We start from the raw sequence: 16,576 nt of genomic DNA on the forward strand, positions 1-16,576 counted from the left end.
TTCCTTCCTCCCTGCCTCTTTTCCTTCTTTCTTTCCCTCCTTCCTTCCTCCCTGCCTCCTTTCCTTCTTTCCTTCCCTCCTTCCTCCCTCCTTCCCTTCCTTCCTCTCTGCCTCCCTTCCTTCTTTCCTTCCCTCTGTCCTTTCTGCCTCCCTTCCTCCCTGCCTCCTTTCCTTCTTTCCTTCCCTCCTTCCTCCCTCCCTCCCTTCCTTCCTCCCTGCCTCCCTTCCTTCTTTCCTTCCCTCTGTCCTTTCTGCCTCCCTTCCTCCCTCCCTGCCTCCTTTCCTTCTTTCCTTCCCTCCTTCCTCCCTCCCTCCCTCCCTTCCTTCCTCCCTGCCTCCTTTCCTTCTTTCCTTCCCTCCTTCCTTCCTCCCTGCCTCCCTTCTTTCCCTCCTTCCTTTCTGCCTCCCTTCCTCCCTCCCTCCCTTCCTTCCTTCCTCTCTTCCTCCCTCCCTCCCTTCCTTCCCTCCTTCCTTCCTCCCCTCCTTCCTTCCTTCCTCCCTCCCTCCCTTCCTTCCTCTCTTCCTCCCTGCCTCCCTTCCTTCTTTCCTTCCCTCCTTCCTTCCTCCCTCCCTCCCTTCCTTCTTTCCTTCCTTCCTTCCTCCCTGCCTCCCTTCCTTCTTTCCTTCCCTCCTCCTTCCTTCCTCCCTGCCTCCCTCCTTCCCTTCTTTCTTTCCTCCCTTCCTTTTTTCCTCCCTGCCTCCCTCCTTCCCTTCTTTCTTTCCTCCCTTCCTTTTTTTCTTCCCTCCTTCCTTCCTCCCTACTTCCCTTCCTCCCTCCCTAACTGATCAAGTAATTGACTGATTAGCTGACTGACTAGTCCAGCTAAGTGACTCACTAACTGGTTAGGTGACTGGATGACTAGTTAGAAAACTGGTTGACTGGTTAAGTGACTAAGTTCCTGACTCACCAGGTGGTTGACTGACCACCTGCTTATCTAACTGAGTGACTGATGAGAATTGGGGGGAGGGGGTCATTTTATCCTGTCAAAGCATGTTAATCCCACTGTTCCATAACTGACTAATAACAGGGCAAAGTGACAGACTGACCAACTGATGACTGAGATGGGTTCAGTAAGTGACTAATTAGTTAGCCTGTTGACTGATTATCTAAGTACTTGTGTGACAGACGAGCTTCTAGCAGGCTAACTAAGTAACTTCACTTATCTACAATGACTCAGACCAGGGCCTGATGGATTGATGCTCTCAAGTTTTCAAGATGGAGCTGAAACTCCAGGACAGGGTTTGGGCTGGGGGCCCAGGGGTGGAGCGGGGGTGGGGGGGTGGGGGGCCAGGATCCAGACAGGAGCAATGATGAGGAATTGAGGGAGGAGCAAGGAAGGGCAGGGGCAAGTTGACTGAAATACTCACTCCTGAGAGGGTCCCGGCTGCTGTCCCGGGAGAGGGGGTCCGCTCCAGAACTGCAGAGAAAGGAGAAAGTTGGGGGATCTCACCGGGCCTGGAATCCAGGATTTCCAGTCCCTCACTCTGGCCTGTTGTGAATTCTCCCCCACACTGTAGGCTCACAACACCCACTTTCTATCTCCTTGAAGGCTGAATTTTGGTCCCCTCCTCTCCCAATCCCTGAGCCCCCTGTTCTTTACCCGTGAAGCAGCGGCAGAGAAAACTGCCTGGGGGATTGGGGGAGGCGGGCTGAGTTTATTCTGCAAGACGCTGGCTGAGACAATCTGAGCTGAGGACATAGAAGCCATACTCTGGAGCGCCTTATCCTTGGAGACCTGGTCCTGGAGAGGAAGGAAGGGGGCTCATGTGACAATCTATTTGATTATAACACACACACCACCTCCATTCCCAGACTCATGCATGCCTGTCTTCCCACACACATGCCTGTGACTGGGGAACAGAATGCAGCCTGGAGAGTTTTGGGAGTGGGGAGGAAAAGGAGCCCAGTCAGAGGGGCATACATCAAGGAAACCTGCTTGGAAAAGGCTGGAGTGGGGGCAGAGCCTGAGTGAGAAACAGTGCAGGGGCAAGGGATGGAACACTGAACTGAGAGCTGAGTCCAGCCTCTGCCACTAACTCACTGGGCATGTCTCTTCACCAATCTGTTTCCTTGTTTGTGAAAATGAGGGAGTCAGACCTTACCCACATCCATTATGTCATTGAATCCTAAAAATGAAATAGGGGGAAAGGGACTAGCTTGGGAGTGTAGGGAACTCCTACCAATATGGGTTGGCGTCTTCTCTGCAACTTAGAATCTTAGAGAATTGCCTAGAGCAGCGGCAATTTAGCTGACATGCCCAGGGTTCCACAGCTAGCTAGCATGTGTCAGAGGTAGTCCTTGTACCTGGGGCTTCTTGGCTCGAAGCCTGACTCTCCCTCCACTACGCCTCTTGCAGAAATGGCATCGTAAGATAAATAAGAAAGGAAGTAGGAGCTTTATTTCAGGGATGAAGGAAACAAGACCCAGAGACACTGTGACTTGCCCAAAGTTACATAACTGGTAGGGCACCAGAGCCAAGAGAACATCTTGGGTCTTCAGTGCTCTGGGGTTTCTCTCAATTTACTCAGTCCATGGCATATATCTAATGACTTTCCTTACTCCATCAGCCAGAGGAAGGAGCAATGAGGGAAAGACGAAGGATGGGGGCGAGGGGGCGGGGTTGTTACTTACCAAGTTCATGGCCTGTGAGGGAAAAAGGAAAAACTGGATCAGAGGAAGACTAGAGGGTAGAAGGAGGGGCCCACCCCTCTCCATTCCCCTCTCCTCCCTCCCTGCAATGACTCCCTAATTCTCAGCACTCACTAAAGAGGTAGGGAGAGGTCCAGGGACATCTAGCTTCATGCTGGGGCTTCCATTTCCCCAGTAACTCCTGACTAGGGACACTCACCTGCCTTCTAGTAAGCTCACCTGGGCAACCCACCAGGGTTAAGAGGTTAGGGCCCGGGAGTCTCTGGAGGAGGGGACTCGAGGGAGACTAGAAGGAATTGGATAGGGGGAAGCGTGGAATGGTGAAATGGGCTGGATACCTCGGGATGAGGAAGAGGTGTGGGAACAGAGCTGACCCTACAGAACCAGGGTGAGGTAATGAGGCCTACAATGGCAGGAGATATTGGGAGATCGGGGTGGGACTGCCCATGGGGGTGGCCTAGTTATAGGCTCGAGGAGGGAAGAGTCATCTATGGGGGAAATACTTCTGCGTCTACCTCTTAGGCACAAGGGAAGGGGCTAGGCAGACCTAACTCTGGCATGCCTTCTGAGAGGGGCTGAGGAACAGGGAGTTGAATATGACCTGATGCTACAAGGCTCGGGGCTTCCAGGGACCAAGATCTGCTTTCAGATCAGGATGCCCTGGAACCAGAGGTCCACTGTGATAAAATGGGTGGATAGGGGGAGGGGAATGAAGCAATCCATCATAACCATCCCACCACCACTACCAAGCCCATAACCAAGCCCTGACCCCCAAAAGCCCCAATGCGGTTAGTTAGCGGTGGCGAGGACGGAAGGAGAAAAAAAAGAAAGCGGAGTAGAGGAGAGATCGGCCCTAGTGGCCCTCAGACCGCCAGATGCTGCACCTGTTTCCCTCTCTCTCTCCTCCTTATCATGGGGTCTGGGGGAGGTGGGGAAGTCCCTGGGGCCGGTACTGGTTGATCTGCTCTCTAACCCAGAGGATGGGGATGCCCTCTTCCTGCTTCCTCCTGCTTGGGCTGCGACTAGGTCCCCCATAGCATCATCCCCATTCCCTGAGAAAGCAGGGAAAGTGAGAAACTCCTCCTACCTGCTTTCTCCCCTCTACCCAGAGGCCTTTTTACGGCCCCCTCTCCCTTCCCTACTGGCCCTGGGACAGTCAGCAAGTACTCTGTGGGACAGAAAGCAGGGTCGGTGACCTACGGAGTTCCAAGGAGGCAGGATTGGGAAGGGGCTGGCGGGAGGCCCAAGGGGCCCCAGGAGAGGCCAGGCCGGGTGGTGGGGGACCCGTACCTTCAGCTTGGACTGAATCTCCCTCGATTTCCGCCTGGCTAGAACCTGCAAGTGGCTAGAGACCTGCAGAGAAAGAGCAGAAGGAGGGAGACAGCAGAGCCGTCAGCCAGAGGAGAGGTGGGAGCGAGCGGAGAGGAGAGAGGGGGCGGGGGAAGTCGCTTGCCCATGCTGCAGGTTGGAGGGCGGTATGGCGGGCTTGGGAAGAGGGAGGAAGGGCAGAGGTTGGAGACCCCAGGCCAGGGTGGGGTTGCTGACATACCTTGATGCCAACCTGGTACTCCCGCACCTTCTTCCTTGCTAGAACCTGTATGTGGCTGGACACCTAGGGGCACCACCCCACGTCCGGCCAGAGAGGAAAACACAGAGAAAGTGAGGGATGCGGGGGAGGCCCATGGGGACTGGAGTGATTAAGGAGCCTTGGCCAGGGTGGCCCTGGTCCCATGAAAACCTTGGAGTCCAATGGGACACTTTCCTGGTCCAGAGGGTTCCAAAGTGTGTCCCGGAACCTGTGCTCCCAGGGAAAGAGGTTGGGGGTATCAGTCTATAAACATGTAGACACAGCAGTAACACTCATAGAGGGACAACTCATAGCTCTCCATCTTACCCGTCCCAATTTTTCTTTAATGAGCCCTGTGGGTGCTCCCCAAGGCTCCATCCTAGGTCCCCTAAACTCTTCTCTGTCTCTCTGTCTTTTCTCTTTCTCTAAACTCCTGTGGGTTTAATTATCTCTATACTAAAGACTCCAAAATCTAGATAAACAGCCCCAACCTCCTCTGAGCTTCAAATCCTGCATCACCAATTTCCTCTTGTACATCTCACGCTGGATGTTCCAGAGACATCTTAAACTCAACATGTCCAAAACTGAACTCATCATCTTTCCTCCCCACAATCCCCCCTTCCCAGTCTCTTTATTTCTACCAACCTTCCATGGTCATCACCTTACCAACCCCACTGCCATCCTTGCCCAAACCTCTATCGGCTTCCTCTTTTCTCTTGGATTATATCTGAATTCCTCAGCCTGATAAAATACTGACAGTCTGTATTCATATCAGATGGTCTCGAGTTGAAGCAGGTTCCTAAGGACATCTAGTCCAGCCCCTTCTTTCATGGATCAGGAAACTGACCCACAGAGATGGGGAGTCACTTGTCCAAGGTCACACAGGAAGGAAGTAGCAGAAAGGAGATTCACCAGACCCTTCAGTTCTTTTTCAGCACAGCATACACTTAAAGTCTCCCTACTCTAAGTTTTGCCAAGTGTTCTCCTGAAGGCAACCAACCCCATAGATTGTGTAAGAGTTTGGGAGGAGGGGAGGCCAAACTAATGATTTCATTGGTAAAGGGAATCCCCATATGGCAACTCCCTCCACCAGTGCAGATAGGCATCTGCTGTGCCTAGAGGTCGAGTAACTTTCTCAGAACCACATAGCCAATATATATCAGATGTGAGACTTGAACCCAGATGTTCTGCCTAAAAATCGAATGTTTTCTACTGTAGCTCCAGCCCCCATGTGCTTCCTCGTTGCTGGCTCTATTTTATTTAATGTCTGACTTCTTAGTGCGTAATGCCTCTGCTGCAGTTCTTCTGGATGCCTGCTCACCATACTCATTCACACCTTTGCCTACACTGCTCTAACCTCTCTTTCTCTTGGAGCCTCTTCTCCAAACTCGTTGCTATTTCACATTCCAACTCTTCAGATGAACCTTTCCAGGCTTTCCCAACCTTTGCTGATCTTTCTCCTTCTTTGCCTCTGGAGGTATGTATGTAAAGGTTTATGTTTTAGAAAGCTCCTAGATCTTCTAGGTTTTTGTCGTTTGTTTGTTTTTGTTTTGTCATGCAGGGCTTGTCTCCCCATTTACAAATGGTGGACCCAGATTTAAGTAGATCCAAGGTATGAAAATTCAGCTTTACAAAAGAGAGCAATTCAGGAATAGTTCCTCAGTTATGAAAGAATTAGGCATGTGGCTTCTTCCAAGGCTGAACTGCCCCGCCTGCCTCTAATAGGATTAGATTTACTCCCAGTCTTTTCAGGGACACAGCTGTCAAAGTGATCCTGTCACTTGGTGAGCTCTTCTGGTCCCAGGTTAGAAGATGATAGAATCATGGGTTTAGAGCAGGGAAGAGACCTTGCAGACAATCTAGTGCTCCCCTCCCCCGCCCCTCATTTTATAGATGGGGAAACTGAGTCCAGGGGGGTTAAGCGATTTGCCTAAGATCACACGGATAGTGGATAGTAATCCAGCCCACTTCCATGGCACGTATATGGACTCTTGTGTTGTCTTTTTTTTTATTAAAACATTAATTTTTAAAAATTAGCATAATATGTTCAAAAAAGTCTGAAAACACTGACTGCGTTCTTTATTTCTTCTCTCTCCCTCAGAGTGCCTAGCACAGATCTGGGCATACATGCTTAATGAATGAACATCTGTCCTCATACTGGGTAATCTAAAACCCTTTAGGGAAAGCAGGGTGGCTTCTTGCGATGGTAGGATCAGAGAATCTTGGCCTCCTGTCTTAGTTCTGAGATGGGGATCCAGGGCCAAACCCTTTCCATCGCCATCGCCAGTCTCATCCTCCCTTTCAGGAGCAGGGTCTATGAGCTTGGTTCTGTTAACTCACGTTTGTCATAGACATGTTGAGCATCAAGCTCCCTGATTCAGATTCCATTTTTGAGTGGGGAGGCCAGGAAGGATGCAGGGGTGGCTATAGGACCCCTAATCCTCAGCAGACCACATGGCCCTAGAGGTTAGCTGCCGAGTCTTTTTTCCTCTTTAGAAGGAAAGGAGGACTCAGAACCCAGCACATCAGAAATGCTTATTCAATATTTGTCGAACTGAATTAAAGGGTTGGTGGTAACGTTAGGGGTGGCTGTCTTATGTCCTAAGATCATAGACTCAGGGTAAGGAGGGAACTTGGAGGCCACTTAGTCCAACCCCCTTATTCTATAGATGATTAAATTGAGACCTGTAGAGGGGAAGTGACTTGGCCAAAGTGGTTGAGCCAGAATTTGAACCCGGGTCTTCTGACTCAAAATCAGTGCCCTTTGTTTGGAGCCTCCAGGACCTGACCTCAATCCCTTATCACAAATAGGCTAAGGCTCAGCCGTTAGGGTCTTGGCTAAGGCTGGACACTATACATGTCTGTCCCTAGTCAAAAGCCCTGGGCATGGAGAGCTGAGGAGGAGCAGAATGGGCTCTCCTGCTGACCACCTGGTTGCTGAGATCCCCAATGTTGTTATCACCTTCCATCTGGGGAGCCAATCAGGATATATACTGTAGGGTAGGGAAGGTTCTAGGTTGCAGGAAGTAGGGTGTAGGATTTCAGAAGATTACTTCCTGGAATCCATTATCCGTGACCCAGTCACTACCCCATTTCTAACAGAGAGAACCTCGATTCCCTTGGGGAGGGTGGAGGGAGAAAGCAGTGACCACCAGATCTGGAACCTGGCAGCACTGTGGCCAAAGGACCAAATAGAACAGTGATGGAGGACGGGGGTGTAGAGCCTGCCACCTGGCCCATAGGAGGCTGGTAGTGAGACTTGGTAAGAAATAAAGGATACCAAGTATCCTACAGGGTTGGTGGGGAGCACATTTTCCCTTTTTCATAGATCCAGACACTTCAAATCTCTGGGAAGAGTATATTAGGTGTGGTTTTGGGGGGTGTTTAGGTTTTCAATAGCATGGTCCATTCTATGCCTTCCCCTTTACCTTGACCTCCCGGAATAGCTGGGGGTGGGGATCTTATCCAGGTTGCAGCACCCTCATCTAGCCTTTCCTACCCAACTGCTCAACTTTGAAAACTTTCAATCCTGGGAAGTCTTTAAGAGTAGGCAATTCCAAACATCCAGGGGATAGGGATGGAGCAGTTCCAGGGTAGAAGGCTAGGAATAGGTAACAAAAGGAAGAAGCATGGAATGTCAGAGTTGGGAGGGCCTTTGGAGGCTATTTACTCCAATGTCTTCATTTCACAATGGGGGAAACTACAGAGGTCAAGGGTGGAGAGGAAGGAAGGAGAAGGAGTTAGTGTTGGTGCAGATAGTGAGCCAGTTCTTTCAAAGAGGTGAGAAGGAGAAAGAGAGAGGAAGAGGAGAAAGATGGGGGAGGGAGGAGAAAATAGAGGGAGAGATAGAGAGAATGAGGGAGGGAAAGAAGAAGAGGGAGGAGAGAGAGAGGAAAGGGAGAGGGAGGAAGAGAGAAAAGGAGGGAGAGAAAGAGGAGAGAAGGAGGAGAGGGAGATGGGGGAAAAGAAAGAAAGAGAAAGAGGGAGGGAATGAGGAAGAGAGGGAGGAGAGGGAGAGGAAAGGGAGGGGAAAGAAAGAGAAAAAGAAGGAGGGAATGAAGACGAGGAGAGGGAGAGGGAGAAAAAAGGGAGAGAAAGGAGAAAAGAGAAAGAGGGAGGGAAAGAGGAAGAAAGAGAGGAGAGGAAAGGGAGAGGGGAGAAGAGAGGAAAAAGATGGAGAGAAAGAGGAGAGAGGGAGGAGAGGGAAAAGAGGAAAGGGAGAGAGGGGGAAGAGAAAGAGGGAGGGAATGAAGAAGAGAGGAAGGAAAGGGAGAGAAGGGAGAAAAGAGAGAAAGAGGGAGAGAAAGAGAGGGAAAGAAGGAGGAGAGGGAGAGAAAAGGGAGAGGGGGGAAGAGAAAAAGAGGGAGAGAAAGAGGAGAGAGGGAGGAGAGGGAGAAGAAAAGGAAAGGGAGAGAGGGGGGAGAGAAAGAGGGAGAGAAAGAGGAAGAAAGAGAGAAGAGGGTGAGGAACAGGAAAGAGAGAGGTGGGGAGAAAGAGAGAAAGAGAAATGTGTGGTGTATATATGTGTGTCAGTCGTGTGTATATGTGTGTGTTCAGGGCTGTAGTATATCTTTTTACCTGTTTCCTTGTCCGAGTTTTTCCCGTCCTTAGCTTGATATATCGGGCTATCAACTCATTGCGACCTGGATTGAGAGGGAGGGGGAAACCAGGGAGTAGGTAAATGGTGTAACTAAAAGTGGGCAGCCCTATGGTCTCCCCCTGCCCAAAGACTACCTCTCCTCCTCTCCTTTCCTTCCTCTCACTCTGACCCCAGGTCTCTCAGGGCCAGAAGGTGGCACCAGTTGGACAGAGTTGGATGGAGGCCAACAGGACAAAGAAGTGGAAGCAGGGGATCTGAGCAGCAAGTGGGACCACATGGCTCTGAGGGCCTTCTCCCAGCTGAGGGCTTGGAACAGATCCCCAGTCAGGAGACAGAGGATGGCTGATATTCGGGGTGGTGGCAGAAGCTTCCAGACCAGAGGCATTAGGGTAAAAGAGGGGGCCAACACATATTAGGTACTGTTGTCCCATTCACAACCCTTTTTGGTTCTGTAGATAAACAGGGGCAGGTGAAGAAGACAACTGGATAAACTCACTCTGTGTGTGTGTGTGGTGTGTGGTGTGTGGTGTGTGTGTGTGTGTGTGTGTGTGTGTGTGTGTATATGTGTGTGTGTGTGTATGTGTGTGTGTGTGTGTGTGTGTATTTGAGTCTCTTCCATGCCTTTCCACTCCTTCCCACCCTGGATGTGTCACGGTGCATCCTTTTGTGCATACTGTGTGTGTCCTTTTTGGGACATGTCTATGTGGCTCTGTATCCTCTGAATCACGAGGTGTGTACATCCCACCTCCACCCATGTTACTCCACGTTTCTGTGTATGACCGTGGACATGAAACAGCTCTAGCCTGGGTGTCAGGAGGAGTGCGTGTGTGTGTCAGGGGTGGGGGGGGTGATCTAGTCCTGTTTCTGCCCTGACTTCCTTTCTTCGGACCTCAGTTTCCCACTCTGTAAAATGAGAGTTGGACTACCTGGTCTCTGAGGTCCCTTCAGGCCTTCTTCAACTCTGAGTGATTCTTTATCTTGTGTCTGTCTCTCTGAATGTCCGTAACCGTGGCTGCCATTTCTTTACCCACGCCTGTGTGTCCGTGAGGAAGCTTACCTATCTGTGTCTGTACGTTCTGGTGTGTGTCGTTTGATGTCTGTCTGCCTGCCTGCTTGCCTGCCTACGTCTGTCTGTCTGTCTGTCTGTCTATCTATCAACCATGTAGATATATTTGAATGCACGCACATGTGTATGAATCAATCAATCTGCCTACCTACCTATCTATCTATCTGTCACAGGGTGTGTAATATGCCCTGTGTGTGACTCGGCACTTGGTCAGCTTCCTGAAAGTGCGCCCTTCCAGCCAGAAGAGGATGGGGAGCTCATCTCTGGTGGGGGTGGGCGTGATATCTGCCCTTGGAAACCAGAAGACCTTGCCCAATCCCTAGAAAATGGTAGATGGTACCTGGCATCTATCCAAGGAACTTGGCAACATGGTGGGGGGGACAGAAGCTCTTAGTATGTGTCTCTTTGGGTTTACGTCACTGAAGGTATAGGATTCTCCATGTTTCCTCTTGCCCACTCCCCTTTCTGCCAAATCCCAGTTGTGTTACCCCCCAACCCCAAGTCCTCCCCAAACCAGTCACATTCCTGGAATACTTCTCCCCTGACTAAACCAACCCCTTCCGTCTCCCCTCCCTCCTCCTCCCTTCCCGCCTTCCCCTCTCCACTCCTCCATCCCTGGCTAAAAATACCCCATTGGGGCTGCCCCAGCTAGTCTGTGGGGCTGGGGTGGGAGCAGGCAACCCAGTGAGTACTGGGGAGGCAACCCTGTCCTAGGGCATCTCCCTGCTGAAGTAAAGAGGCCCTCTCATGGAGATGAGAAAATTAGGGGTGAGGGGGGTGGGACAGAGAGCCCGAGTCAGCCCTTCCCACCCCAGTCTATCTCCTTTGGTCCCTTCCCTACTGAGACTCCTCCCTTTCCTCTTCCCTCTTGGCCTGGGCTGAAAGGCTAAGGGCCTGTCTCTTTAAGTGGCCGCCAGCTGTCTGGGCTGCTGCTGGGAGAGCCGGTTTGGGGGGGTGGGGGGAGCTGGCCAGGGGCCAGCCCCAGCACGTCAGCAGGCAGAGTCATCCCAAAAATGCAGCTCTGGATCAGGCTCACCAGGGGCTGTAAGAATAGGGGAAACTAACTTTTGGTTTGGGGGGCTGGCAATAAAAAAAGGAACTCAAGCTAGGGTTAATGGGCTAAGAGCACAAATAAGATGGATAAGATTTGGGGAACAAAGGAAGGACAGATGTGAGCCTCTCCCCTGCTCAAAACACTTTCAATACAGGCCACAATCGTCCCCCTACCCCCCAACCCCTTCAGGTTTCTGAAACCTAGAATCCTGTCTCCTACCTCCACAAAGAGCCTAGTCCCAGCCCCCAGCCCAGCTGTCTCTCTTGGATCCATAGCTAGCATGACCAATAGTGTCTGACTAGGGCCTTAGCTCTGCTCTGCCCACAGTACCCAGTGGTAAAACTTCTACCCTCTGTGGCAGCTACCCCCAGAAAAGACCTCTGTTCAGCTTGTTAGGTTCCCATGATAGCTTTGAGGCTAATGGGGTATCTCCCAGTTCCTTCAACACAAGCCCTTATGTATCTCAGCCGGGGACCTCTGACATCCCAGAGATCCTGGGGTGAAGAGCCTGGGGGCAGAGGTTACCCATTTTTTGAATCACCTGAAACCACCAAGTAGTTCGGGGAAGGTAAGGTAAAACTGGGAGCAGGAACAGCAGATGGGGGCAGGAGAGTGTTGGCTGTGGACTGGGGGAGGGGGCAAAATTGGCTTGTTTATGAAAAGGAGGAGGGGGAGGAGGAGGACGGGGAGGAGGACAAGGAGGAGGAGGCCCGGATCCAGACACACGGGCTCACACGCCCAAACTCGTCTGTGGCTGGCGCAGGGGTTATTTCACCAAACCGGCTGGGTGAGGGGGCAGAGAGCAGCAAAGGGAGGGGTGAGGGAATGGAAAGAGAACCTCTGGAGAGAACCATTCCATGAGGGAGGACTGAAGATCAGGGCAGCCCAGTGGACCCCACCTTCTCCAGGCCTCTCTGACCTTTCAGTCACTACCCTGTTACCTGTGTGTTTCACACTGAAGCCATATATTTGGTTTCCCTGCCTCTGCTCCTTCCTAAGAGGCTCTCTTTACTCACAAGGGCCCTGCTCTCCGCCCTGGCACTCACCATACATCTTGCCTTCATCTGAGAGGATGATCTTACGCCGACCACAGGGAGGATAGATGGCGAGGGCCTCCTGGAAGCTCTGTTCAATGTCCGGGCTCCACACTCCCTCCGCATCATTGTCCAGCCCTTTGTCCAGCCCCTCGGGCCCATCATCCCGGCCCTCTCCGGGGCTGTTGCTGGCGTTCCAGCTGTTGGACGCTATTGTGCTGGTTGCTCTGGGCTCTGGCCTCGAGCCCGCTGGGCACGCGAGGACCTGGTAGAACAGGGGATAGGATGGGGGTCATGGAACTGGCTAGACCAGCTCTGCCCAAACCAAAGCCACACTCACCCTTCCCCTCCACCCCCCACCTCCCAGGCTATCTGCTCAATGCCTCAAGCGTCACCCTACCTCCACCCTCTCCACCAAGAAGGTGACGGTGATAGAGGCTGACAGCTCTATGATTTTGAGGACGGGATGTATTAGGGTGACAGGCTGCTATCCTTGGCCCCTACCCCCAGTGACCCCCTCCAAGCACTGTTCCCTGCAGCCACAGATTTAGAATTCAAGGGAATCTCGGAAGTCCTCTAGTCCAATGCCTTCATGAAGAAACATTAAGGACTTGCTTAAGGTCACAGGAGTAGTAAAGGGCATAGTCATATTGGAACCCACGTCCTGTGACTTCAAATCCAATACTCTTTTCATTTGTGCTCCAAGGGTGGAAGGGCTGGGGGAGCTTGATCAGAGTTTGGCCCACAAGTGGCTTGGGCTAGTGAAAAAATGTCACTCATATGGCTGGCACAGGGGGAAAGGTGAATGTTAGGAAGGACCAGTGATTCGTTTTTTTTTCTTCTAGTCCTAGGTTCTTTGGCTCTTACCGTCTACCCATCTCTCCCCAAACATCCATCCACACTTTGGATGTGTTAGCTTTGGGGTTTTGGCCCCCTGCTCTCATGGTGCCATTTTCATCTCAAAGCATTTTGAGATTCCATACTATTTCATCCATCTATCCAACAAGTATTTATTGAATTTCTATACTGTGAGACAAGAGAAGTCCTCTGCTCCCTTCGAGGAACTTATAGTCCATGTGGGGAGACAAGGTTTACACTCGGAAAACTGGTCATGACAAGTTGTGTTAATAAATGGCCCAGACTGTGTTAAAGGGGTCCACCAAAGGGAACGGGAGGAGCTTGGGAAGGCATGCGCAGGGGCGGGAGGATAGGTTCTATTGACAAGGACAGCTCCATGTCACCCCCACAGTTATACACAGTCCCAAACGACTTCATATACCCCATGTAAAGGCCTCTTGCACAGGCTTCCATACTGCTGGAGAGACCCGCCGGACCCATCCAATTCCACAGGCCTTGTACAATCACAGCTCACATTTGAAAAGCACTTTCACTTTTGGATCAGACTTGTGAACTCTCGGGAAGGAGACGCTTGCTACCAATACAGATGGCCACCTCATAGGTTTGCAGTGTTTTACATACCTGCGCCCATTTGATTTTCACAGCTAACCCTACGAGGCAGGGGCTATACTATTTCTACTTTACAGATGAGGGAACTGGGGCTCAGGAAAAACAAATGACTTGCTCAGGGTCACATAGTTAGCAAGCACAGGCATAACAGTTCCAACTCAAGTCTCCTCAGTAAATTAGCACTTACCATGTACCAGGCATTGTGCTAAGCGCTAAAGATACAAAGAAAGACAAAAGACAGTTTCTACCCAAGGCTATTGCTCCACCCATTACACTGTGATGTCTTCCCCATGCCTGTCTGCATAAACTCACATGGTGCCACACAGTTCCATATAAAGTCATTAATGCTCTGAACCCTAACAATTTCTCACAGCTCCAGGTCCCATATGACTCTCTATAGCCCCAGGACCATACCCCCTGTAGCCCAGGATAAGGCGTCTGTTCAAGGACAACAATTACTCCTTGTTCTGACAAGTGGGCGCCCACCTTTTCCCAGTCTGAGATTTGGGTGGGTGAGGAGGAAGTCAGTAAGAATTGGTAAAGGGAGAGCATGGAAGCTTTCCTGAAAGGGGGTGGTCAAGGAGACTGGAGGTCTCTTCCCCTGAGGCTTTGAGGCTCACAGAAAGCCTCAAAGGTGATGATGGATTAGTTGGGGGAAGGGGGGCAGGCAGGGAAGGTATCTGGGGGAATCCTGCTCTTCAGCTAGATGTGAAGATGGACATGTCCTGGGATTACGGAAAGAAGGTGCCTGGTTGTCATGGCAATAACTCTAGGCATCAGCTCTTGGATCTAAGGGAGCATTTGTGCCAAGGGGCAGTCAGGTCTGGGCAAGTGAAGGAACCCAGGAGGCCCTAGTGCAGACCTATAAACCTGTCCCCAAAGCCCTGATAGTCCACTCAAGAATTACTTCTCTGATAGCAGGATTGGGGGTGGGGGGGAGAGAGAGGCGGGGGGGGGGGGGGTGGCAAGAGAGAGAGAGAGAGAGAGAGAGAGACAGAGAGTGAGAGAGAGAGTGGGGGAGGGGAGGAGTGAGTGAGTCTCAAATCAAGGGTGAAACAAAGAGAGGAACTGAGGAAGAAAAAACCAGGAGACAATCAGAGAGAGGATAAGGGGTAAGAAAGGAAAGAAACATTTATTAAATGCTTGCTATGTGCCAGGCACTATGCTAAGCACTGTACAATTATTTAATTTCATCCTCACAATAACCAGGGAAGGTAGGTGCTATTATCATCCTCATTTTACAGTTCAGGAAACTGAGGTAGACAGAGTGACTTGCCCAGGGTCACACAGTTAAGTGTCTGAGACCACATTTGAACTCAAATCTTCTTAACTCCAAGCTCAGGAGAGAGAGAGAGACAGGGAGATAGAGACAGAAAGTGATGGAGGAATGGGGAAAGAGGGAGGGAGGGAAGGAGAGAAAGACAGAGAGACAAAGATAGAGACAGCGAAAGACTGGGAGAGAGGGAAAAGGGAGGGAGGAAAAGAGAAAGACAGAGAGAGAGAGAGAGAGACAGCGAAAGGCTGGGAGAGAGGGAAAAGGGAGGGAGGAAAAGAGAAAGACAGAGAGACAAAGAGACAGCGAAAGACTGGGAGAGAGGGAAAAGGGAGGGAGGAAAAGAGAAAGACAGAGAGAGAGAGAGAGAGACAGCGAAAGGCTGGGAGAGAGGGAAAAGGGAGGGAGGAAAAGAGAAAGACAGAGAGACAGAGAGAGAGAGATCCCAAATCAAGGAACCAGACAAGATAAAGAAGACAATTCACAAGGTTCTCCCTGTCCTTGATCCCTATCCTGGACCTTTACCCAGGAAGCCTAGAGGCCTGGGTTTCCTTACTCTTCTATCTCCCAGAAGTCCCAGAGCTCCTCTACACCTTCCTCAAAGACCCCTGGAAAGGAAGGGATTGGAGACACAAGTGACCTAGAGATTCGAGTCTGAGTGCTATAGGGGGAGGGGGGCTGAATGAGGGCAAGCAGAGAGGTCCCCAAGCTCCAGAGAATTTCTCTTCTTGTAGATGGGAAACCAGGATGTAAAACATTGAAAATGCAAGTCTCTGGGCAGACAGAGTTAAGTCCATCTATTGGAAGCAGGAGTGGGAGGAAGATGAAGGGGAGGGGGCTGTTTCCTGGGCCCTCACTTTGGTCAGATGCTTCCCCCACACCCTAGGATTCTCAGTGAAGGAGTGCCGGGGAACTATTCCCTCCATGAAGTCAGCCCCAAAGTCTTGGCCTTTCAGAGCTGCAGTAGTTGGGTAGCGTGGGGGGCCCTGGCAGCCCCAGGGACCGCTAGAGAAACTTTTCTGCCTCCCCCAACTCCCTACCCCCTGCTCCTCCTTCCCTGCTCTTGGCCCCCCCCCTTCTCGAGGTGATGTCAGCCCCCGCCCCGCCCCCCTCGGGAGCACTGTGGCCAAATAAGGAGAACACGGCAGGAGCCAGGACTGACTTGGGGGGGTGGGGAGCAGGCTGCCCCTGGCCAGGACTACATACAACTGATGAGCTGTAGGGGGAGGGGGTGCTCAGAATGAGAATGGGGGCTGGGAAGGGGATGAAGAAAAGAACCCCCCTCCCAACAAAAGCACTTCTATTCAAATTAACTTTGAGAGGCATGAACACATAAGTACTAATATGCAGGCACACATGTGACTTTGAGCGCAGTTATTAACACTCAGACACATACACGGGCAGTAAGACACATGAACACACACACCAACATGAAGATACATACAGGAACACTGATTGTGCAAATGTTACACATGCACTCTTACACAAGGCAGCTCTCCTCTTTACTCCCCTGGCAGTGTCCCAAACCTGGGAACTTTGGGAGTCAACACGGCGGAGTTCAGGGTCAGAGGCCCTGGGTCCAAATCCTACTCTCTACCTACGTGACCTTGGGCAAGTCTCTTAGCATCTTTGGGCTTCAGCTGCCTCAACTGTAAAATGTCCCCTCAGATACACATCAGTGACCTCGGTGGTTGTCTCATGAGAAACAGGAGGAAGGGCCAGGCCTTCCCTGTTCCTACAACCACCCTGAGTGGCTCTGCCGGTCTGAACTCTTCTGACACATGCTAGGGTCTGGGAACCAGAAGTAAGGGAGGGTTGAGGCAGAGGGCTCAGGAGTCAGAGCCAGAAGGGGCGCTTCATTTCCC

General features: G+C 51.4%; 1 protein-coding gene across 3 annotated transcripts in view; it reads right to left on the reverse strand.

Annotated features, from left to right (window-relative positions):
• The window catches only part of TEAD3 (TEA domain transcription factor 3), a 33,375-nt gene that overhangs the window by 8,370 nt on the left and 8,429 nt on the right, over positions 1-16,576 (reverse strand). The window contains exons 2-7 of one of the 3 annotated variants that reach the window (XM_036768714.1): positions 11,984-12,236; positions 8,796-8,860; positions 3,941-4,003; positions 2,633-2,644; positions 1,602-1,742; positions 1,369-1,418 (exon numbers count right to left, since the gene is read on the reverse strand). In XM_036768714.1, coding sequence (XP_036624609.1) covers positions 1,369-1,418; positions 1,602-1,742; positions 2,633-2,644; positions 3,941-4,003; positions 8,796-8,860; positions 11,984-11,990 — 338 coding nt within the window. In that variant the 5' untranslated portion in view covers positions 11,991-12,236. Of the gene's footprint in view, positions 1-1,368; positions 1,419-1,601; positions 1,743-2,632; positions 2,645-3,940; positions 4,004-4,199; positions 4,855-8,795; positions 8,861-11,983; positions 12,237-16,576 lie in introns of those variants that run through there. The other 2 variants (XM_036768715.1, XM_036768713.1) reach the window with 2 other exon arrangements.

Source organism: Trichosurus vulpecula, chromosome 7, assembly GCF_011100635.1.
Source record: "Trichosurus vulpecula isolate mTriVul1 chromosome 7, mTriVul1.pri, whole genome shotgun sequence".
Lineage (NCBI taxonomy): Eukaryota > Metazoa > Chordata > Mammalia > Diprotodontia > Phalangeridae > Trichosurus > Trichosurus vulpecula.